This window comes from Dasypus novemcinctus, chromosome 5 (genome assembly GCF_030445035.2).
Source record: "Dasypus novemcinctus isolate mDasNov1 chromosome 5, mDasNov1.1.hap2, whole genome shotgun sequence".
In the NCBI taxonomy this organism is placed as follows: Eukaryota; Metazoa; Chordata; class Mammalia; order Cingulata; family Dasypodidae; genus Dasypus; species Dasypus novemcinctus.
Window position 1 is genome coordinate 37,744,499 of NC_080677.1, and position 23,930 is coordinate 37,768,428.

The window sequence follows — 23,930 nt, forward strand, 5'->3', positions numbered from 1 at the left end:
CTAGATTGTCATTTTTGTTGGAATATAGTTTTTCAAAATATCCTCTTATGATAGTCTTTATTTCTGTGGGGTCAGTGGTGATATCGCCTTTCTCATTTCTTATTTTGTGAATTTGCATCTTCTCTCTTTTTTTCTTTGTTAGTGTTGCTAAAGGTTTGTCAATTTTGTTAATCTTCTCAAAAAACCAGCTCTTGGTCTTGTTTATCTGTTCAAGTGCTTTCTTATTTTCTATTTCATTTAGTTCTGCTCTTATCTTTGTTATTTCCTTCCTTCTTCTTCCTGTTGGGTTACTTTGTTGTTGTTTTTCTAATTCCTTCAAATGTGCAGTTAGTTCTTCAATTTTTGCTCTTTCTTCTTTTTTGATATATGAATTTATGGCTATAAACTTCCCTCTCAGTACTGCTTTTGCTGCATCCCATAAATTTTGGTATGTTGTGTTATCATTATCATTTGTTTCAAGGTAGTCATTGATTTCTTTTGAGATTTCCTCTTTGACCCACTGTTTTTCTAAGAGTGTGTTGTTTAATTTCCAAATCGTGGTGTGAAATCTGGGCTTCTTTCCCTTGCAAATCTCCAGCTTGACTCCACTGTGGTCAGAGATAATGTTTTGTATGATTTCAATCTTTCTGAATTCGTTCAGCCTTTCTTTGTGGCCTAGCATATGATCTATCTTGGAGAATGATCCATGTGCGCTTGAGAAAAATGTATATCCTGCTGTGTTTGGGTGTAGCGATCTATATATGTCTATTAGATCGAGCTCCTCTAATATACTATTCAGATGTTTTGTGTCTTTGGTGATTCTCTTTTGAGATGTTCTGTCCAGAATTGATAGTGGTGTATTAAAATCCCCCACTATAATTGTAGATGTATCTATTCTTTCACTTAGTTTTTCCAGCGTTTGCCTGACGTATTTAGAGGCACCCTTGTTAGGGGCATAGATATTTATGATTGTTCGATCTTCTTGACAGATTTTCCCTTTGACTAAAATGTAGTATCCTTCTTTGTCTCTCACAATTGTTTCACATTTAAAGTCTATTTTGTCTGATATTAATATAGCTACTCCTGCCTTTTTTTGGTTATTGTTAGCTTGTATGATTGTTTTCCAGCCTTTCACTTTCAATCTCCATGCGTCTCTGGGTCTAAGATGTGTCTCTTGTAGACAGCATATGGATGGGTCATATTTCCTTATCCAGTGTCCCAGTCTGAATCTTTTGATAGGTGAGTTTAATCCATTGACATTCAGTGTTATTACTATCAAGGAATTATTTGTGTTAGCCATATTTTGATTGGATTTGTGTTTGTCATATTTTGTTTGTATATTTTTTTTTGTCTTTTTTGTTGTTGTTGTTGGTCTTATACTCTCCTCCAACTTTGCCTTTCCTGTTTTTTCCTTTCTTCCTGCAGAACTCCCTTTAGAATTTCTTGAAGGGGAGGTTTCTTGTTGGTATACTCTTTCAGTTTCTGTTTGTCTGCGAATATTTTGAACTCTCCATCATGTTTGAATGCTAGTTTAGCTGGATAGAGTATTCTTGGTTGGAAATTTTTTTCCTTTAGTACCTTGACTATATCATACCACTGTCTTCTTGCCTCCATGGTTTCAGAAGAAAAATCAGCACTTAATCTAATTGAGCTTCCCTTGTATGTGATGGTTTTCTTTTCTCTTGCTGCTTTTAGGATCTTCTCTTTGTCTTGAGCATTGGATAATTTGACAAGTATATGTCTTGGGGTGGGCCTGTTGGGGTTTATGACTTGTGGAGTGCGCTGTGCTTCTTGGATATGTACATCTGTCTCTTTCAGTAGATTTGGGAAGTTTTCAGTCATTATTTCCTGCAACACTCTTTCTGACCCCTTTCCCTTCTCTTCACCTTCTGGAATGCCTATAATACGTATGTTTGAGCGTTTTGCATTGTCATTCAGGTCCCTAAATCCTAATTGGATTTTTTCTATCTTCTTATTGACCCCTTCTACTATCTGTTTGATTTCTGATGTACTGTCTTCCACATCACTAATTCTCTGCTCTGTCTCTTCTAGTCTGCTGATATTTGCTGCAAGTGTATTTTTGATTTCTTGAACTGTGGTGTTCATTCCCATCATATCTGTTATGTTTTTGCGTATGTCTGCAATTTCCCCTCCAAGTGATGTCTTCATGTTGTTAACCTCTTTCATTACTGCATCAATTTTGTCGGTGATAAATGTTCTGAGATCTTTCATTGCTTGTGCCAAGTTTTGCTCCCCTTCGTGATTATTGGTTTGTTGATTGGATTCAGCCATGTTTTCCTGATTATTGGTTTGGTTCGTAGATTTTTGTTGCTTTCTGGTCATCTCTTTATTTTGACGAATTTAATCAGTTCCTTAGCTTCTTTGTCTGCTCTTGGAGGTTAATTAGTTGTTATTTTTGCACAGGTGTTATATCTTCTCTTTGTCACTTTTATCTTCTTATTCTAGTTACTTGTTGTTGGTTAAGTTCACTTTAGAGGAAAGTATTAGTGTTGGGGAAAGGCAATTGTGTAAGCAAGGGAAAAGTGTAAAGTTGTATTGGTGATGTATGTTAATAAAGCAGGAATATGAGATCTGGAAGGATGGAGGTTAGATTCATGTAGATTGTATAGAGTTATAGCTGTAGGTAGAGTACCTTTTATGAAGTTGATGACTGAATTTGGGAGGAATATGGTATGAACTACACAGCTATTGTTTTCATGAGAGAGGGAAAAAGAAAAGAAAGGTAATAGTTTCAAGAGTGGATAATAGACAGAAAACAGAACAAAGGTATTAGAAATTAAGAGTTAGACACTTTGTGGATCAAAGAACGGGAGGTGGGGGGTGGAATATAGGAGAGACAGTAGATGATAGTGGATATCAAGATGCAGGGGAAGGGGGATAGTGTAGGTAGCCTAAATCAGTTCACACAGAAATGAGGCAGTGGAGGATGGGAAAACCCAGCAAATGTGAGGTGTTCCCTGTAGCACCTATTGTATACTTGAATTAAAGTAAAAATAAGTGGAAGATGAGGGACAAGAGGGAAAGAGAAAACCGAAAAAAAACAAACAAAAAAAAAAAACAAACTAATTATAATAGAGAAAAAAGAAAGGCAAGAAGAAATGAAGAAAGAAAAAGAGGATGGGCAAACGGTGGGGAACGGATAGGGAGAAGAGAGATACAGGTACACACGTGTCACAATTGCAACACTATCTAAAACAACAACTTCCCCCCGCTTTGCCCTAAAACCCCCCCGTCTGTCTGCCCAAATGGGTCTGCAAGCACCTCCCTTCCCACAAACCCCCAATAGGCCGCCCAGGGCCCACGAACTCCCCAGTACTGCAGATGCTCAAAAAAAAAAAAAAAAAAAAAAAAAAAAAATTTAAGTAAAATTAAAAAAACAAACAAACAAAAAAAAAAACAAAAAAAAACAGAAACCCCTCCGCAGGCCCGGCTCCGCCCGCCGCGGAGGCTTGGACCGGCTCTGCCCGGCTCCTCACGCCGCCTTGGCCTGGCCTGGCTCCGCCCAGCTCCGCTCGCTACAGCGGCCCAGCCGGCTCCGGCATCCACCTCCCGCCACTGCGGCCTGGACCGGCCCTGCCCGGCTCCGTACCCGCCGCGGCCTGACCCAGGCCCGCCCGGCTCCAAACGCTACCGCGGCCCGCAGCCGGGGCCTGCACCGGCCCCGCCCGGCTCCAAGCGCTACCGCGGCCCGCCGCCGGGGCCTGCACCGGCCCCGCCCGGCTCCAAGCGCTACCGCGGCCCGCCGCCGGGGCCTGCACCGGCCCCGCCCGGCTCCAAGCGCTACCGCGGCCCGCCGCCGGGGCCTGCACCGGCCCCGCCCGGCTCCAAGCGCTACCGCGGCCCGCAGCCGGGGCCTGCACCGGCCCCGCCCGGCTCCAAACGCTACCGCGGCCCGGCCCGGCCTGGCTCAGCCCCACCGAGCGGGGCTAGATGCCTCGTCTCCGCCTACCCAAGAAGGGAATCCTCTGCAGGTAGCTGGGATCTCCGTGTATATTTCACAGACGAATCCTCTCTGTTACCTTCCCTCCAAATCGATGTCCAGACACCTCCGGACCAGCAAAAATCCCGAAACAATCCGGTCCCAAAGAGTCTCCAACGCCACCCAGCCGATTCCCTGCAGAAGACTCTAACAGGGATGTTCACTCAGCCGCCATCTTGCCCCCTCCCCCACTTTTCCCATAATAGGCTTTTGATCATGTCCTGCCCCTGACAGACACACTCATTCCCTTCTACCTCAAAACGTTACCACCCTTAGCACATACCTCAAGACCCACCTCAGTCACAGAGCCTTCTCCCATCACCTCACAACTGAGCTCTTCTTTTGCTCACACCCATTTCTTCCTGGTTCATGATCATATAGTCCCACATTTGTAGTTCTTTCATTGTTTCACACTTATTTATTCATATGTATTTCCAAACGAGATAGTAAGCTATTTAGATCAAGGATTTTAACTTTTTTGCACCACTCACAGTATAATACTATTGACTTGACTTGTGGCACAAATAACATAATAGATAAATACACATACACACGTATATACATGTATATATATGTATGCATGTATGTGTATGTATGCATATCTTTTTTTCTGAATGTTGTGAAGAGAGATAGTAATGATATCTTGACTCCCTTGCTCAAGTTCATTTCAAGGAAACATCTGACATGGTCTTTGTTAAATTTTCCTTGATGCAGTTTGTTCAAGGGCTTTTGCTATAGCTCACCTGATAACACTGCAGTTAAGATATTTCTAAGGTTGGGTCATCGGGGCATCTTAATTCCCTCAGGCTGCCATAACAAAGTGCCACAACTGGGTGGCTTAAAACAACAGAAATCTATTTTCTCACAGTTCTGGAAACAGTAAGTCTGAAAACAAGGTGCCAGCAGGGCCACACACCTACTCCTGAGGACCCCAGGAAGAAGCCTGCCCTGCCTCTTCTAGCCTCTGCTGGCCACATGTGCTCCTGCTCCAGGGCATAACTCCAGTCTCTGCCTTCCCCTGCACACAGCCTTCTGTGTGTGTGTGTATGTCCTTTCCTCTTCTTTGAAGGACACTGGTCATTGGATTTTGGGTCCACCCAAAACCCAGGATGATTTTATCTCAATATCTTTACAAATAAGGTCACATTCTGAGGTTCCAGGTGGGGATGCATTTTGGGGAGCACCATTCAACCTACTAGAGCATGTGATCCTTTTCAGGATAACAATGATGATCAAAACTATACCTCCTACGTGTACTGTGATGCACAGTCCCTTGAACACAAGACAGTTTTCTTCATGCAACCACACTGTGAGGTACAGAGACCATGCACTGGCAGGGGTGCCCAGAGGAATGATTGGCAGGTGTCATCCCACTAGCATGTAGGAAAGTTGGAGTTTGGGCCCATGTTGTCATGTTGTCCAGCTCCAAGTTTCTTTTTTTTTTTTTTCCTCTTCATTATAGCATAGTGAATTTTCCATTGTGGTTGTAGTAACGCAACATTTCTGGGATCTATTAAAGTCACTTTAACCAAGATGTCACCTTTAATCTAAATTCTGGTAGCTAGAGATAGTATATCTTAAACATTTAAAATTCTTTATTTGAATATCTAGAAATTATACATAAATCATATTTCAATGCACTAAACTTTGGTTTTTATCAGTGATTTCCTCACCATATTAATTTTTTTTTTTAAATCACAGAAGAAATTGCCAAGCCTTTAAAATCCAAAGACCTGGGTTCAAGTCCTGATGTGGTTTCTTATCAACTACATGACTTCGGGCAAGTTGCTTCAATTGTTAGGTCTCAGTTTCTATAATATTCTTGTAAAATTTAAGTGAGATAGTTTGTGGGAAATTGTTTTCAGCATATTGCATATGTATTTTATATATGTGTGCTTGTAACATGCCTATAACAATCTCCCACATATTATCTTATTTAAATGTATATACAAGTAAATGTTATATAAGTACTGGATACACACTCTTTCCTCAATAAATATTCACTAAATTAATAGTAAGGGAATATAGGTATTCAAATTATTTTTGGATGAATGTTTCCAACAGCTGTGTGATGTTTTTAAATGAATTCAAACTCACAGTATCATCAGACACAATGATTTGTAAGCAAAGGTGAAAAAAATTGAAGAATGAGTTTTAAACCTCTTTAGATAGAAAAATAATTCATGGAGTTCTCAAAAGGTAACAAAAAGAAAGGAATAGAGAATAAGCATTAACAATGAATTTTCATGTGCTTAATTTTCATTTTAGTCATATTCCAATTTGTTTTTAAAACAGAAAGTAGCATTCTGAAAGTTTAATCTAAAAGCTTTCAGCCTCATACTCTTGCAAGCCAGATCTTCAAATCTGTCAGTACTACCTATATTTTATCAATTCTGCTGGCATAATTCAGTGTTTATCATCTTATACCTTGTGTTCTATGTATGTTGTCTTATTGCCATCAGAGACATTCCCAATACTACCCAGTTGATTTTCTTGAAGTACTGACATAATGAACAGTTCCTTAATTCAGAACTTGCTCCACTGCTCACTTAATGATTTATAAACTCCTTGCCTCATCCCAATACTTCCCCAGCTTTACTGACCTCATCTTCCCACCCCAAGTTCCAGTCATTTAGTGCTATCTCGGTTTCTCCAAACATGTACTGTGTGGTTTACCCCGACCCTAATGGAAACACCATGTCCTCTGGCAGAAAGTTCCTCCCCACTCTGTCACTTCCCCATGAATCCCAACCCACACATGCCACATGCCACAAGACCCACTAGCCCCTGCAGGAGGACCGACTCCAGGTAGGAAGGATGTCACACACCTCTGCAATCCCTTGATGTTTCATTTATGCCATTCCCATGGCACTATTTACATTTGCCTTGTGTCATGATCTGTGGTTGTCTCCTGTCCCCTACAACAGTGTCAACACTACAAGGACAAAGTCCAGTTCAACTGAGTCTCCCTCTCACTGCTCAGCACAATGCTTTGCAGGAATCCAGCACCATGGGAAACTTCAGGAAGGCACATTCCAGACCAAGGCATGTACAAATGTCAATGTCCTTTTGAAATGAATGAATGACTAGCCTTACAAAATAAATGACTGAAATCCACACCAATAATACGAATGCAGAAATAGAACCATATCATAGTTCCAACACAGGTTTTAAATAGCATTTCTTCCATAAAGCAAGTGTTTCTTACTTTGAGCTGTAGTCGTACCCTGGCCAAAAAGAACTTCCAACAATTTTCTCTGGAGTCAGCCATACCCAGACTGCGGACTTCATTATGCATTCCAGAATTTATCCTATCCATGTCTTCAGTACTGAACAGATCTGGGATTTCTCCTGCTCCCAAAAGAATGAGAATTACTGAAAGACCAGCAAAATTTAAATTTTGGCTATGACTTTTTTTTTAAGTCTTCAATAAATGTTATTTATTTATCCTAGACACTGTTTCAAGTGCTTTATAAATATTAGTCCATTTAATATTCAGAACAACTCTAAGAATTAGTCGTAATTCTCATCACCATTCTACGAATTAGAAAACTGACAAACATAGAAGTTAAAGAACAATGACTTCTTAACACACGAAATGTTAATTACTAAGTTCAGCTTAAGTGATAAAACAGGAGTCTGGAATCAGGATGGCCATTTTTCTTTCCAGATTTACAAAACACACAACAGATCAAGGACATGCTACGATGACCACACCCGGTAAACCCACACATGTAGAAATAACACTGATTTCAGTAAAGGCCGCTTTAAGGCACTTCACATCCATAAGCAGCCTAAAAGCAACACACCTCAAGTTAGTTAGGTTTATAGGTTTCTCCCCAAAGACTGCCCCAGCCAACATCTCAAAGACAAATTATCTCTCTTTAAAGTTCACTGAAACTACAGATAATTTGTCATTGGGGAAGATCTTTCACGAAATGTGTTGCTTTAATCACCTGATGCCAGCAAGTCATTAATCAGCACCAGAAAGCTCTCATCTAGAACCTGGGCATCTGTCAGCAGGAACACAGTGGGCATGTTCTTGGCTCCAGTTCTGATGTACAAATTGGCAAGATCTACCTGTAAGCAGAGGAAGCAATCATTCATGCTTTGTTAAAATGCTGATGTGAGGTTAGGGAAGTGGGGCGGTTGCTGGGAAGAACTGAGTAAGGACACCATGAGAGCAGCGTTCTGCCTTCCCTCTCTGTTTACTTATTCTTTCCTTTTAGTTACCATGTTACAGGACAGAAGAGCAGCAGTACATCACCTCCATTTCCGGCATATAATGAGGAGCTCCAAGTTTGTGGCTTAATACAGCACCGGAATGAAAAGAGGCTGTTGGCTAATGACAACTCCCTTCCAACAGTGCAAAAATAAATTCAGTGATGACTTTGTCAAGCAACGCAGTAAAAGGAAGTCATCTGCTCATTTCAGTAATTGTCTGTTTCATTGAAAACAGTTCTTGTTTGTCTATTTCTCTTTTGGTTAATAATATTAAAAGCATGTGGTTTGGTTTTTTGGTTTAAAATAGCACTTTTCACAAACTATAAGGACTATTGTGATTAAAAAGCAAAAACTTAAAAACCCATTAGAGTTTCTTGAGTGAGCTATTTCCAGGCATTTTATTTTTATATTTTTATGCAAAGTGGAAGAAATCTACTTGCATTTGGAAAGGAAGTATTTTTTTTCCTCTCTATCATATAGGATTATTAGGTTTGGTTAATGCAGGGTGAAAACACATTTGTGTAAACAAGTAAAATATTTTATGAGCCAAAGTATCAGAATTTATGATTGCTAGTTTGAGCATGAAGGCAAAACAGCTGAAGGTAAACCTTAAAATACTCTGAAGAGCTTTCCCTCCTCCCATGGCCCAGGAAGCCTTGGCCAATTCCAGAAGTCATGGCAGACATGCCTATTTTCAGCTTATACTTTTTACACCGAACAGAAAGGTGAAAAGCATTGCCTATCATTTCTACTCACACGAAGTTCCTGGATTCCATAGCCTTCCATCAAAGTGATCTGAAACACCTCAAGGTTGCAAATGTAAGCGGCCAGCCGAGACAGGCTCTGCTTGCCACTGCCCCCCACGCCAATCAGGAGGGCATAGCCCTGGGGGGCTCTCAAGATTCGACTGATGCGACACCTGGTGAAAGAAGGAACATGCACTATAGCATGAATTCCAGAATGACCTAGGATCATGCCCCCTGCCCCTTTGGATTATTTATATTTTAGTTAGATTTATTTAGATTTTAGATTAGTCTTCATTCAGACTCTGCCCTCAACGCATTTTCTTGACAAACTTTCCCGTGTTAATAACAGGATCAAAACATGAGCTCTGTTGAAGCAATATGTCATAATTATATTATAAATACTAATATAAACAGAAAATAGAATATAAGGATACAGATATCCAAATGCAAGACTCTGGATGTCCACCTTATTTGCTCTAGATTGCTTTTCTGAAATGAACTTAAAACTCTATGCCCTTAATGCCCATTAGATGCATTTTTTTCTTTTAATGTAAGTAGAGGTTTTTTGTTTTTTTTTTCTCTTTATTTTTTTAATGTTATATTTTAAAAATAAGGGGTTCCCATATGCCCCCCACCCCCTCACCCCACTCCTCTCCCCATAACAGCAACCTCCTCCATCATCATGAGACATTCATTGCACTTGGTGAATACATCTCTGAGCACCGCTGCACCTCATGGTCAATGGTCCACCCCATAGCCCACACTCTCCCACAGTCCACCCAGGGGGCCATGGGAGGACATAATAGTGCTTTTTGAACAAATGAAGTGGGATCACTTATCCTAGGACTAGCATGTGTGGGCATTTCCTGAAAATTCCAATAACTGAAAAGTCAGGCCATTTTTACAAGCTCAGTAATCCCACTGGATTTTACATGACCACACAACAAAACAACCTTGGAAAAGACATAAAATTACTCTGACAGGAGTGATATCCCAAGCTGCAAAGCAAGGTTTTCATTTCATTTTAACATATGCTATGAGGTTTTTACCTCACCAGAATTCTCTAAGTGGCAAAATCCCTTTGTATCATATTCAAGGACACGCTCTTAAATCATTTCTAACACTGGGTCAATAAGCTTCTAGCTCATAATTCCTGATCAAAGAAACAACTTCCCTCTTAGGCTACTGAGAATCCCATGCTGAAGGATCACACAGGAAGATCTTTTCCCTCAGTGTCAATGGGAAATTTGTTTCACTCGAGCCCTGATACCGGGTATATGCAATCAGTACACACTAGTCCAATCAGAAACGGTGCTAATTACTCATTTACTGCTGCAGTCTTAAGTTCTATTTAAGGGAAGCAGATTTGGCTCAATGGCTAGAGCATCCACTTACCACATGGGAGGTCCAGGGTTCAAACCCAGGGCCTCCTGGCTCGTATGGTGAGCTGGCCCATGCACAGTGCTGATGCGTGCAAGGAGTGCTGTGCCATGCAAGGGTGTCACAACAGAAAGAGACACAGATTCCTGGTACTACTGACAAGAATACAAGCAGACACAGAAGAACACACAGCAAATGGACACAGAGAGCAGACAATGGAGGGGGATATGGGGACAGAAATAAATTTAAAAAAAGTTCTATTTAAAACTTCCTCTGTCTTCATGACCAGATTACAACTGCAAAAGGATCAATAAAACAATCAATATATATATATATTTTTTAAGATTTTTAAAAAATTTATTTCTCTCCCCTTCCCCGCCCCTGCCCCTCAGTTGTCTGCTCTCTTTTTCCATTTGCTGTGTGTTTTTCTGTGTCTGCTTGTATTCTTGTCAGTGGCACCCGGAATCTGTTTCTCTTTCTGTTGTATCAACTTGCTGCGTCGTCTCTCCGTGTGTATGGCACCACTTCCTGGGCAGGCTGCGCTTTTTTCACACAGGTCAGATCTCCTTGGGGGGCACACTCCTTGCGCATGGGGCTCCCCTACGTGGGGGACACCCCTGCATGGCACGGCACTCCTTGTGCGTATCAGCACTGTGCATGGGCCAGCTCATCACATGGGGCAGGAGACCCTAGGTTTGAACCCTGGACCTGCCATGTGGTAGGTGGACGCCCTATCCATTGGGCCAAGTCTGCTTCCCCAAAACAATCAATATTTAGCATGCTCACAACAGGTGACAAGAGAGAGGACTCCTAAATTTCTCTTAGGCCCTTGGCCTAAACATTTTACCACTTAGGAAAGTTAAATCTTCTAAAATTGAATTTCTACATTTTTTTCCTTCCATTCTTCTTTCCTTTTTCCTCCCCTTGTTTTTGTTTTACTGACAAGACAGAAAAGTTGCTCCATCCTTATTTTGTAGAAAATACATTCAGTACTTACTTAAAAGCAAAAGTTCCATATTTGGGTGTTTTTTTTTTAAGCTAAGGAGCACAAAAAGTAGGAAAAAGCCATCTTTAGGTGCAGGAAGGATGAAGCAGCCAAGGAAGCTTGTTGACAAAGGCGATCTGCTCTGGAGGACGCACTGCCCCAACGGGTCTTAGAACCCCGTGCCCTGCTCCTGCAGGGGCTCCTTGGACTGCTAATGACTGTCCAAATCTCTGCCTGTTAAGTTTTAACTCTTTTTTAGAGATACATCCAAATAAAAGCAGCAGATGTGGCTACTGGTCCATTTCTTACCTTGCTTCGAATGATGACTTCATGCTTTTTAGTCTTTGTTCAAATTTCAGTTATTATAAAAGCCAGTGAGAGAGGATGGTGACTTGGTATTAGGACAGTTGTAGTGGACAGAAAGCAGCAACGCTGAGCTGCTTAAACTATACCTCAGATCATGTCATTCCCATCCTAAAATCCAACCATAGCTTTTCAGTACACTTAGAATAAAACCCAAACTTCTCACCTGGTTACAAGGAAATGCCCTTTGTAAGTAAGGCTCGTTTCTACCTCTCCCTTCTCATATGCCGCTCGCCCCACTTTTTCTTTACCCTGTAGCCACTCTGGCCACTTTCCATTCCTCAAACTTCCAAGCTCGTTTCTGCCTGTGGGCCTGAAATCTGCCCTCTGGCTAGAAGGTTCTTTCTCCAGATCTTTGCCTGCCTGGCTCCTGCTTCGCATTTAGCTCTCACCTTAAGTGTCACTTCTTCAGGCAGAAATGCAGTCACTTCCTGGGAATGTACATAAGTCAGCCCTCATTACTCATGGTTTCCATATTTGCAAAGTGATCTGCTAGCTAAAATTTATTCGGACCCCCAAAATCAATACTCAGACGATTTTATTTCTCAGCATAACACATCACTTTAAGATATTTTTCTTGCTCATTTATTTGTTCATTTCCTTATAGTTGGCCAGCACTAAAATGGAAGCTCAATTACAGAAGAGACTGGTCTGTTTTGTTGGCTGCTGGGTCCCCAGCACCTAGAACACCACCTGAGGGCAAGGATGCTGTGGATGGTTACCTACTGTGCGCACTGCACAGAGGTGTCCTATCCAGGAGGCGAGAGAGCCTTGTCAGAGAAGCTCTACACCAGGACAGGTGACAGTTCACAGTGCTTAGTATGAGCTATTCCAACAACAGTTACCAAAGTAATTGAGAAGACCCAGAAAACCAAGAAATTGCATGTGTGTGTACACACACACACACACATACACACATATGTACATACACATATCTATATAGAAATTGCAAGTGTACACACACACACACATATGTACATACACATATCCATATAGAAAGAGTGACAAAGGCATCATAACTCATCAACTCACACATGTTGCATGGCATCTTCAAATAAAACTAGGTGCATAGCAGCATTTAGCTCGTTGTAGTTGTCTAACATTTCTGTAAGAAGCATCTTCAGTGCCTCCCAGTCCTTCACTGGCATATAGCGTGGATCTTTCCCCCCATTAGCAAAGTGGCAATAAATGAGGGGCTGTTGAAGCAGCACTTGATTGTCCACACCCTGTAGAAAGAGGAAAAGAAAAAAATGGTTAAGTCAACCATCCAGAATGATTCATTTGGGGACAGAGAGATCTATCAAGGGAAAAACTTGCAGATCAAGCCATGATTAAGTGGGTGGAATGTTTCTAAGTACAGACCAAGTATATTTTAGAATCACAGTTGTTTTAGAAAAGCAAACACACAATTCACTCACATCTTTATCTAACTTCTGCCCCAATATCAATCAGTGCCAGACGAAACAATTACCTCTGACATCCATATACTTACTTCAAAAAATTTATAAGCAGTTTCCAGCATTTTTTTCTGGAACAAATCACAATCCTTTGTACTTATCAGTTTGTCTCCATAAACACGGGAAGACTCATGAAGCCACAAGCGTATTAAATCATTTGGATTCTTTAAACATTCAGGCGAAGCAAATAAAATCCCCTATAAGGCAAGAATGGGAAAAATACTTTTAGTTCAGAAGCTGATGACATACCAAGATGATACAATTTTTCTTCAACATTTTATTTAAGTGAATTATGCACTTTGTTAAGTTAAAATAAAAATTAAAATAGTAGTACATATGTATTAGTAGTTTTACCCTTTGATAAGCAAATTTTTTAAAATTTAATATTATTAAGCCCATTTTTAGGAGTGCTACTAAGACTGTCTTTCAAGAGCCAACCTCAAAACTAAATAACATATCTGGGTACTTGTGCCTAGTACATCTAATAGATTGAGTTTACAAAACCAAAGTTCAAACAGCTAGCATGAAAGTCACATGATCATATAATTTTTTTTTGTCATTCTACAAACCTTTGATATCACCTGGTCTAACTCCTTCATTTCATAGAAGACGATGAGACCAAAAGTAAAAGGTCCAAAGTCATACTTGCAGGTAGATCTGGGTGTAGGAGAAAACTTGGAACTCCCAACCCCAGCCAGCACCACCCTTCAATAACCTGGAATCACAAGGACCCACTCCTCGCCGAGAGAGTCGGCTTCTCTGAACTCAGAGCAGAACCCAAGAGGGTGGTGGAGAAGTAAGCTGCAAAATGCTCCAGACTGGGCTGGAAGTGGGCACAGGCAGGCCTCCCATTCCATTCATCTACAGCCTCCCTGCCCTGGTCTTCTAAGACTTAAACAATGCCTTGTTAATGACACTTTATGGAGCATGGTCTTTATGTCAGGTGCTAGAAAAACAGAGATGAAAAGCTAAGGTCCTAGTTCTTAAGAGGCCAGTGTCTGATGCTGTGTTATGGTTTGGGGCCAATTGTGGAGGCCTTTAGAAAAGAGGGTCATAAAATGGAAAGGGGGAAAAACATCAAGCACAAATAAATCCTACGAGGTTTTCATATTTAACCTATTCACAATCTCTTAGAAGAAAGCTTTGAGCTACAATTAACCTTCCAGTTAGATTACTATATAGGGCAGAACACATTTGTTGGATTTAAAAAATTGTTAACTTCCCTCTGGGATTTCCTTTCTAAAGCAAACACATCAACAATGTCCTTTCGCCAGGCAAGCAAATTAACTATCAATATCAAACCAAAACGATCCAGCAATTGGACAGATTATAATTTCTCTTGACAGACCTTTAAAAATCATATCACCCAAAGATGTTTTATGTAAAACCATGACTAGAGTTCCCTCTGTCTTGGCATTAAAAAGCATTCAAACTTTTTAAGGAAGAAATGAAACAGGGAATCCAGGTTTCTACCCTGGCTCTTATTGCTAAGTCACGATACAGTCCGAGGGGAACCACTTGATAAAATGGAAATAATATACCTGCTCTATTTACCTCTTAGAGACTTTTATTTTCAAATGAAAAAACTTAAGTTCTTAGTGTAATTTAACCCTAAATTCTGTAAATGAACACTATTAATGTTACTATAATTATTCATCTAACCAAAAGGCATAACACAGAGTATTCAAGGTACCTGAAAAATGTTTGACAGGTCTCTCAGGTTGAAGATGTAGTGGAATTTAATAGCAGTGGGCAAAAAGTGATGCGTCATGATCTGATGGAATGCGATTATTGCCTGGATCAAAGTGGGGCCACTCCTGAGAACCGATGGATCAAATGCTTGTTGCTGGAAGTGGAAACCAAGGATTTGGCTACAGATAGTGTTTAGGGCTTCCAAGGATGGGAAGTTGAATGCAAACACTGTGAAATGTCTCTGAAAAGAAAGACAAAATAAGTGTTCTATAAAATAGGGATTAAAAGGGTCCCAGAAGATTGCAAAAAATGGCCCCAAAGTTTCACACGCCCGCCTTTGCCATGTTAAGTTTGTAAATGCCTTCCACTCTGACTCTGGGCTCGGACATGTGACTTGCTTGAACCACAGAATGAGATGAAACAACAGTGTGCCGGTCACTGTCAGAGGCTTGTGTATTTTCATTTGTCTTTTAAGCATCTTGAGCCTATGCCTGTGCCGTGAATTCTGCAAGACTGCTGAAGGGTGAGAGACTCATGAAACCATGTTGTCCCAGTTGCTCCAGCCAAAGCCTGCCCAGATAAGCTGACAGACAGACAATACCAAGACATGTGAACGAGCCCAGCCAAGACCGGCAGTCGCCTAGCTGACCCCCAGCTGACTGCTGCTGGGAGAGTACGCGGCACTCACTGCTGTATGCTGGAGAGGGGGTAGTGGTGGTGGCAGCTGTTGTTCTGTCACTGATATTACTAAAAACTCTCATGCTTAACCAAACATCCAGTAGGAGCCCTAATTTAAACTCAAGAGCTCCACAAATCAAACTCTCCAGTTTCTGAGTATTATATTTAGGGGATATTTGGGGGAGAGCAGAACTTAACACCTTACCTGTAGCCTTGGATTGATCGTGAAACTGCCCACGGTGGGGTTCATGCAAGTCACATACTGGCAGTTGCGGATTTCTTTCAGCATCGCCTTCTGTCTATCGTACCTGAAAGACAATCGTACCTTAAACCCAACAACTTGAGGTGAAACATTATAAAGTCCACAAGTACATAAAGGGCTTCCCCATAATGTGTCTCCTGTGATCTTTACAATCACCCTGTGAGGCTGACCTTGTTGGCCTTATCTGAAAGACGCAATACCTGAAGCTTGGAAAACAGAAAGTCACTCGGCTTCTTTGATGCCAGAATCGAGATCTGGAGCTGAAGCAAGGCAATCTTTCATTGCTTATTGATTCTCATGTGACTCGGTGTCTGATCAGAAACGATCATGTACCCTTGGGGGGCTCCGTGGGTAGTCTGGGGCGCTCCTGTAATTAACAGCCCAGGAGCGGCAGATGGCCAAGCCCACGCGTTACCAGATCCTTACACCCCACAGAATAAGGCAAGCTTAAATGAGCACGTGGGAGCTAATGCTTAAAGAGGACATGACTTCTGGATGTTTTCAGGATGCCTTTCAATCCACTTTTTCCAACAACACAAAGGGAAGCCATCCCATTTAATATGATGAAAAGTAAACCCACAAGGTTATTACAAAAATAGCTCCCCAGGAGAGTAAGAAGCTGGTGCTAAGTCTATTTTAAAACATCTGTCCAGAATGATGAGTAGACTTTGGTAGAGAACAAAATACAGAAAACTGCTCACCAGTGCCCGTAATCAAGATGCTGGCGAATGAGCGTGTGGGGCTGAACAGTGCCATACAAGTCCACTTCAGGCATGTTCATGTCGTCAATAAAATACACCATTTTTTTATTTCCTATTGGCCCATAGTTACGACCAGCTTTTTTCTCCAGAGGTTTCTCGAGAATTCCTAAAACAAACAGATAATTCTGTCCACCAAGCACTGGTAGAATGCAAACCTTCTGTCCTCAGCCCGTTTTTCCTATTTTTAGCCATCTTCTGTACACTTCAGCCTCTCCACGGTTTCAGGTGTCATCACTCTGCAGGTTAATACCAGAATCGTGTCTCTGGCCATCTCCTTCTACATTTTGCTCTCCTGTTAACCAACCTCCTGTTGCTGGAGGTCTCACTGCACCTCCTTTTCTGGACCTCAGTGCACACGGCATACATCACGCTGGCCGCGTCCCCATCAAAGCTGGGACAACTCCATTGCTGCTCTGCCCACTTTCCTGCCCTACACGTGCACCAATCCAGGGCCCATGGCCAGGCCGGCCAGGGCCTGGGCTCCTTAGTCCTGCCCCGTCACCCTTGTGGGGGAGTCTAGAAAGAGCTTGGAGAGTCTCCACACTGCTCTTCTTGGGCCACCAGAGTGGAGAGCACGGAAGGACAGTGTACTGTGGACATAATATTGTATAAATAAAGTACAGCTCTTCATCTGCCTAGGTGACTCTGACTTGAAATGTTTGAGGGCACATCAGGTGTACAAAGTCCTGAACAGTGTGTGTCTGAGCTGTAGTATCTAATTACTTGCCTCTCCAGACAGTAAGTATCCTGAAAACAAGGAATGATGTCATATTCATTGCTGTATCCCTGACGACTACTACTAGAAATAAGTATTTATTAAACAAACAAGAGAATAGAGGAATAAACAAATGAGTGTACAATAAACAAACAAACACCTCTTCCACGTGGCAGACCCACATTTCCAAATGCTTGCTGGATATTTAAAATTACTCTCACCATGTTGCTTAGATTTACTGATGGCCCATGCCTTGTAATTTTGTCAATACATTTTTTAAAATTAATTAATTTTTATTATCCCCTCTCCTTGCAGCTTTTGTGTGCTCTCTGCTCTCTGTATCCATTCACTGTGTGTTCTTCTTTGTCTGTATTTATTTTTTATTTATTTTCCCCCCTTGTGGCTTGTTTTGCTGTCTGCTCTCTGTGTCCATTCGCTGCATGCTCTTCTGCCCTTTTTTTGTTGTGTCACCTTGCTGAGTCGGCTTTCTGCGGCACTGGCAGCACTCTGCGGCGTGCGGGCGAGCCTGCCTTCACAAGGAGGCCCCGAGACATGAACCCAGGGCCTCCCACATAGTAGATGGGAACCCAACTGATTGAGCCACAGCCGCTTCCCTGTCAATACAGTTTTAATGAATTTCTCCTCAGTCTATTCTTTTATGCTTGTTTACTTGAAAAAATAACCAGAACACCCCTCTTTGAGTGGACTCTTAGATTGTTAGAGCTTTATTAATTAATTAAAAGTAACCAAACAGTTGAGAGGCAAAGGAATTGACATTGCTGATGTAAATTCTTATGGTTCAAAAGGGTAATAACCCAAATCAAGCCATGAGTGACACAGAAAGGTAAAACCACAAGAATATTTAAACAAATTATATTTACCCAGGGTGGTAAGTAAAGGCTCATCTGAGGCCAAAGCAGAATGTCTAAAGCCTAAGAGAATGGAATAATCTCTTTGGGCTGCATGTGCCAGCCTTGACAGTTTCTCATTTCTTGTTTCTGGAATACGAACAGGAGAAAAACTTACTTTGCAGAGCCGCGGATGTTGTATAGTAGTTGAAAGGCACACGAGATACTATGTAATCCTCAGAGAGACTTGCGAGTGTGTCACCTACAAAGACTGTTTTTCCCACCCCAGCATTTCCGATTAGCATTAGCGGTTTTCCTTTTTCAAGCAACAAATCTATGAAATATCTGAGACGAGTTGTCTCTGATGTGTGAACAAGAACTGTCTGGAAAAAAAAAATTGCAAGACACGGTCAAACAGGCATTTCAGAATTTTATATCTGAACCAACGCAGTCACCAAAGAATTGAGACCGAAAGAATTCTTACTTTAATACCCCATAGGAGAGAACCCATTAATTTTCATTTTGAATTGCCAGAGTTCAGACAACATAGCTTAAGGAGAAAAACTGGGTAATGTCAAAGTGCCATAGCATAAGCAACTGATTTATAATTCCCAATTCAGTTCTAGTACTCCATGGAACACCTAGTCTTTGCCCAAACTTGTAATAGACATGGAAGGGAATAGGGTTAAGAAACTGCCCACCACACTTCAAGAGCTGACAATACATTTGGAAAGACAAGCCACACACGAATGAACACCGGTAGCAATTCCTTGGCTTAGTAAAATAAAGTAACAAAGGATTAGGCATAATGCATGGGGTTCAGTACCAAGAGAGGCCAACTTAGGGCAGAAACAGTGGCTATTTAGCAGGGTATTCACAACTACAAATCACATTTGAAACGTATCACATATTGTTTTATTAATGTTTTTATAAGTTGTTTCCTGTTTTGAAAATTGACTATTTATTTACAGAGCACATTGTTTTCCAAAGATTTTTTTTAACTATTTTTTTTAAAAGATAAATAGATCACACAAAATGTTACATTAAAATATATAGGAGCTTCCCCATATACCCCAAACCCCACTACTTCCATATCGACAGCTTCTTTCATTAGTGTGGTACATTCATTGCATTTGATGAGTACACTTTGGAGCACTGCTACACGGCATGGATTATAGTTTACATTGTAGTTTACACTCTCTCCCAGTCCATTCAGTGGGTTATGGCAGGATATATAATGTCCTGCATCTGTCCCTGCAATAGCATTCAGGACAACTCCAAGTCCTGAAAATGCCCCAATATTACACCTCTTTTTCCCTCTCCCTGCCTTCACTAACTCCTGTGACCACTGCCTCCACATCAATTATATAATTTCTTCCATTGGTAGAGTCACAATAACTCTACAGTAGAAAATCATAAGTCCACTCTAATCCATATTTTATTCCTCCATCCTGAGGACCCTGGGATGGCGATGTCCACTCCACCTCTAAATCGAGAGGGGGCTTAGATCCCACATGGCTGATGAATGGAATTCTCCTGCTTGCAGCTGTAGACTCTCTTGGTTCCCTGGTGTGGTGGTTGACCATCCTCACTTCCCTGTTAGCTGACTGGGTAAGCTGGGGTTGTTGTATGCTCAGAGACTTGAATCTCTGAACTGTCTATGTGCCAGCTGGGCCCTGAGCCTCAGCAGTTTCCAAAGAATTTGAGTTAGCTATGGGAAATGCAATAAAAATGAAGATGACAAATAAAAATCAGACCTGGAGAACATAGATTAAAATATATTATCAGGGGAAGTGGCTGTGGCTCAAGTAATTGAGCTCCCTTTTATCATATGGAGGACCTGGTTTGATCCCTGGGATTCCTGATGAAAAATGAAAAAAGCTCCCCAGACCTGCATGGAGAGGCACAGGCCCCTGTGTAGCACAGTGGTGCATGAAAAAAAAGACAATGACACAACCAGAATGGGGGGGGGGATATATATATATATAATAACAGAACATATTATTATATATTATATATATAATATATATAATATATATTATATAATATATATTATATAATACATATATATTATATATATATAAAATAACAGAACAAGAGGGAGGCATGCAGGCCATAAAATCCTGCACAGTTGGGGAGAGGATGTGCCTCAAGCAGTTGGGCACCTGCTTCCCACATGGGAGGTCCTGGGTTTAGTTCCTGGCGTCTCCTTAAAACAAAAACAAACAAACAAGTGATCCCACTCAGGGGAGCCAATGTGGCTTAGTGGTTGAGCACCGGTTTCCCACTTACAAGGTCCCAGGTTCAATCCCCAGCCCCAGTGCCTAAAAACAAACAAACAAACAAAAAATAGCAACAACAACAAAACTTGTGGCCATTAGAGTCTCAGGGATGGGACAGGGAAGAACAGGTGTAATATGGAGGTATTTTTGGGACATTTGAGTTGTCCTGTATCACCTTGCAGTAACAGATACAGGCCATTGTGTATTTCGTCATAACCTACAAAATTGTGCAGGACAGAGTATAAATTATAACATAAACTGTAATACGTGGTTAGTAGCAATGCTTCAATATGTGTTCCTCAATTATAACAAATGTACCACACTAATGAGAGGTGTTTATGTAGGAAGCAGAGGGAGTGGGGTATATGGGAATCCCTTATATTTTTAATGTAACATTTATGTCATCTAAAGCTATTCAAAAATTTTTTTTAATTAATTATTTTTAAAAATCCTGTACAGTGATTAAAAGAGAGTTGACAATTTGGCTGCATTTCCTGGTGAGGAAATTAGAAAAACACTTGCAAGGATTCATATTGTTCACATCTTTTTTAAAAAGCATAAATTCTATAAAGGATCGAGCTCTTCACTACTTGGGTAGCATATACTGAACACATGGAATATTTTTTAGATTGCTCAGGATCACCTTCATGATCATGAACATCTACTCTAGAGCCTAGTTTAACTCAGTGATACTCTTAGTGCCTACTGAAAGGCAGAGACTGTTCTGGGCTATACGAAGCAGCCCTAGACTTTCCATTTTTTATTTAGAGCTGCAGTTCACAATTTTTTTCCTTTCTTGCTGTCAATTGCCATCATTTGCTTCTGATCTGGTTATAAGCCCCTCTCCGCATGTTTATATCAATAATGAACAATATATCAGACTTCCAGCTGAGCGTATGGCCAGTACTGAGCCAAGCACTTTGCATGCATTATGTCATACAATACTCAGAACAAACGGAAAGGAAAATGTTGCTAGGGTTTTCGTATCAGACATGAAAGGCTTAGGGAGCACGGAGGACTTGCCCAAGATCACACAGCCAGCTAGTAAGCGGTGGTGCTTCGATACATACCAAGTCTGCCCAGAGCCTGCGCTCCAACTTACCTACCACACAGAACACTAATTCACAGTGTGATCTTTGGACCAGGCTGCCTGGGTTTCAAACCTAGCTCTGCTAGTAGACAAGGTGATGGACTCACCCTGATTTATCCAGGATACTCCTGGCTTTGCAATTTACAGTCAAGCATCCTGGAAGCTCCCTCAGTGCTGGGCAAGTGGGGCAGTTGGTCATCGTATACTTAGTGCTGATGTAAGTACTCAATCTCTTCTTGCCTTAGTTTTCCCTATGTTAAAAAAGGTCTAGTAACAATACATGCCCTAGAAGGCTGTGGTAAGGATTAAAGTCAACCTATATAAAACACTTAGAAAAGGGTCTGACATTTTGTAATGTAATATTCAGTACTTGCTCTTATTACTAGCTCGCTACGGTCCCCTGCCAATATGCTAAGAGGTTGTTAAACAAATAACCACATTTGAAGACCCCAAACTCCTCAGTGGTTCCCTGCCACATAAATGTTATCATTAACAAGGTGTGTCAACCTTGTGATACCAGTGTTTAGCCTTCAGCATTTTTTTGGTTAATTGCTAGTTCTCAACTTTCAAGCAGCTAGACAATATTGTAGGTATATGAAGTCTAGTAGATGGAACAAAAACATACAGATTTTAAAACACATAACGTAGGTGTAGTGGACATTGTATTGCCTCCCCCCACACCCATCTCTCCACTTTCCCCTCCCTGTCAGCCCCTCTTTGCTCGACTTTCCACCCCTTCTCCACACAGTCACGTGCTTCGGGGACGCTCAGCCCAGCTCCGGCAGCGCGGTGATGGTCAGTCAAGTAGGCCAAGCCCACTCCCCTGGCCTGGGCAGGGTTATAGGTGGGTGGTCATCTGGGTCTGGGCAGTTCGATGAAGAAGGCCTCCTTTGGATCTCTGAGAAAGGTTTCCTTACTCTTGATAAAAACATAGGAAAGAGTCCCGTTTTCCCTCTGAAGCGACTCCTGGGCCACTGGAGCCATCCTGAAGCTAGTGTTAAACAGAGCAGAAAGACGGGAAGGCCTGGCCCTTGACATCACCAGCTCACACAACTAATCCCCTACAGGAGAAGGCCTTGTTTGTGAAATGATAAACGTACTTACTGTTGAGCGTGCTTTCTGTTATCTGACACTATCTAAGTCCAAATTGGTACAACAGGAACCACTTACATAACACTTCTGGAAACAAAGAAGCAGCTCCAAAATGAATCAGAATGCCATGGAACGAACAGGAAGAAATGAAGGCCAATTAAGAAAACGGTCAAAGAACAGACATAGGAGAAACGAAGAATAATTTATGAAGAGAACCTATGAAAGCAGAGAATGATTTATTTGGGTTTGCCAGGTGTCACATAAGTTCAAAACATGAGTGAAGGCGATTGAACATTCATTTTAAGATTCTGGGGTAGAGGAAGGAAGTTATATCTGAAAGTATTAAGAAATTTACAATAAGGAGAGAAGTACAAATCAGTAAAATAACAGAAATACAACTTCAGTTCTCACAAAACTCAAGGAGTTTCTAGGAAAATATCAAGAAAGCGATTTCCCAAAAAATTAATATTAAATTTTGAAAAAACAAGATGCAGAAATATAAGAGCCATCTCACTAAGTGGTCCTATGGCTGAAATTCTTCTCCCCCAGTAATTTGTTATATGCTGAGCATATCAAAACAATTTATCTGTCAAGCAAAAAAAAAAAAAGTAAGTCTACTAAAAAGAAAGGACTTGAACCAGCAGGCATGCCTTGAAAATTGCCAGGCTCCCCATACCTACCTGCAGAGGTACATCTGGATTCATGGTAAACTTGGGGATTTTATCAGCCCAAGACAAGAATTTCTTAGTTTTGTGGTCCAAATAGTAATCGAATATCGTTCCCTGGGATGGAAACTTCACTGCTTTCATTTCTTTATGCCACCACCGACTGAACTCCATTTGATAATCAGAAAGCTAAGGAGAGTAAGAGAAAGCCTTACAGCAGACTTGAAGGTAATTTTGAAAACATACAAATTCTGCTTAACACAGTGTTTTTAGGGTTTTTAGGGTACAGAGTCATGATAACAGATGCAACCTGTGGCATGGGATTGTGTAACTAACCCAAGGGGAAAAATAAAGAGAATTAAGCTATAATGAGTGATACTATTATAGAGATAAAAATGATAATTGCCACACATCCATCAGGTAATGCATTCTTTTAAATGACTATTAAATTAAGAAAGAGAGGATTAGAAGAATCTTAAATTACCCTTTGGTTATTCAAGTCCCAGTGAGCTATCATGTAAAATACCATTCTAGGTACCAGAGCTCATGGTTATCAGACAAGGTGTGGATGGCTACCAATTTACCAATCGGTAGTAAATTGAGGAAATTAAGAACAATGAGGGAAGCGGACGTGGCTCAAGTGATAGAGCTTCCGCCTACCATATGGGAGGACCTGGGTTCAATCTCTGGGGCCTCTGGTGAAAAAGAAGA

At 41.2% G+C, this 23,930-nt stretch overlaps 1 protein-coding gene across 1 annotated transcript in view; it reads right to left on the bottom strand.

The window, feature by feature from the left end:
* Positions 1-23,930, bottom strand: part of DNAH11 (dynein axonemal heavy chain 11) — a 372,691-nt gene that overhangs the window by 149,598 nt on the left and 199,163 nt on the right. The window contains exons 45-54 of the mRNA XM_071215123.1: positions 23,235-23,408; positions 18,269-18,473; positions 16,468-16,633; positions 15,710-15,812; positions 14,828-15,067; positions 13,170-13,331; positions 12,710-12,903; positions 8,960-9,122; positions 7,936-8,059; positions 7,188-7,330 (exon numbers count right to left, since the gene is read on the bottom strand). Coding sequence (XP_071071224.1) covers positions 7,188-7,330; positions 7,936-8,059; positions 8,960-9,122; positions 12,710-12,903; positions 13,170-13,331; positions 14,828-15,067; positions 15,710-15,812; positions 16,468-16,633; positions 18,269-18,473; positions 23,235-23,408 — 1,674 coding nt within the window. The remainder of the gene's footprint in view (positions 1-7,187; positions 7,331-7,935; positions 8,060-8,959; positions 9,123-12,709; positions 12,904-13,169; positions 13,332-14,827; positions 15,068-15,709; positions 15,813-16,467; positions 16,634-18,268; positions 18,474-23,234; positions 23,409-23,930) is intronic.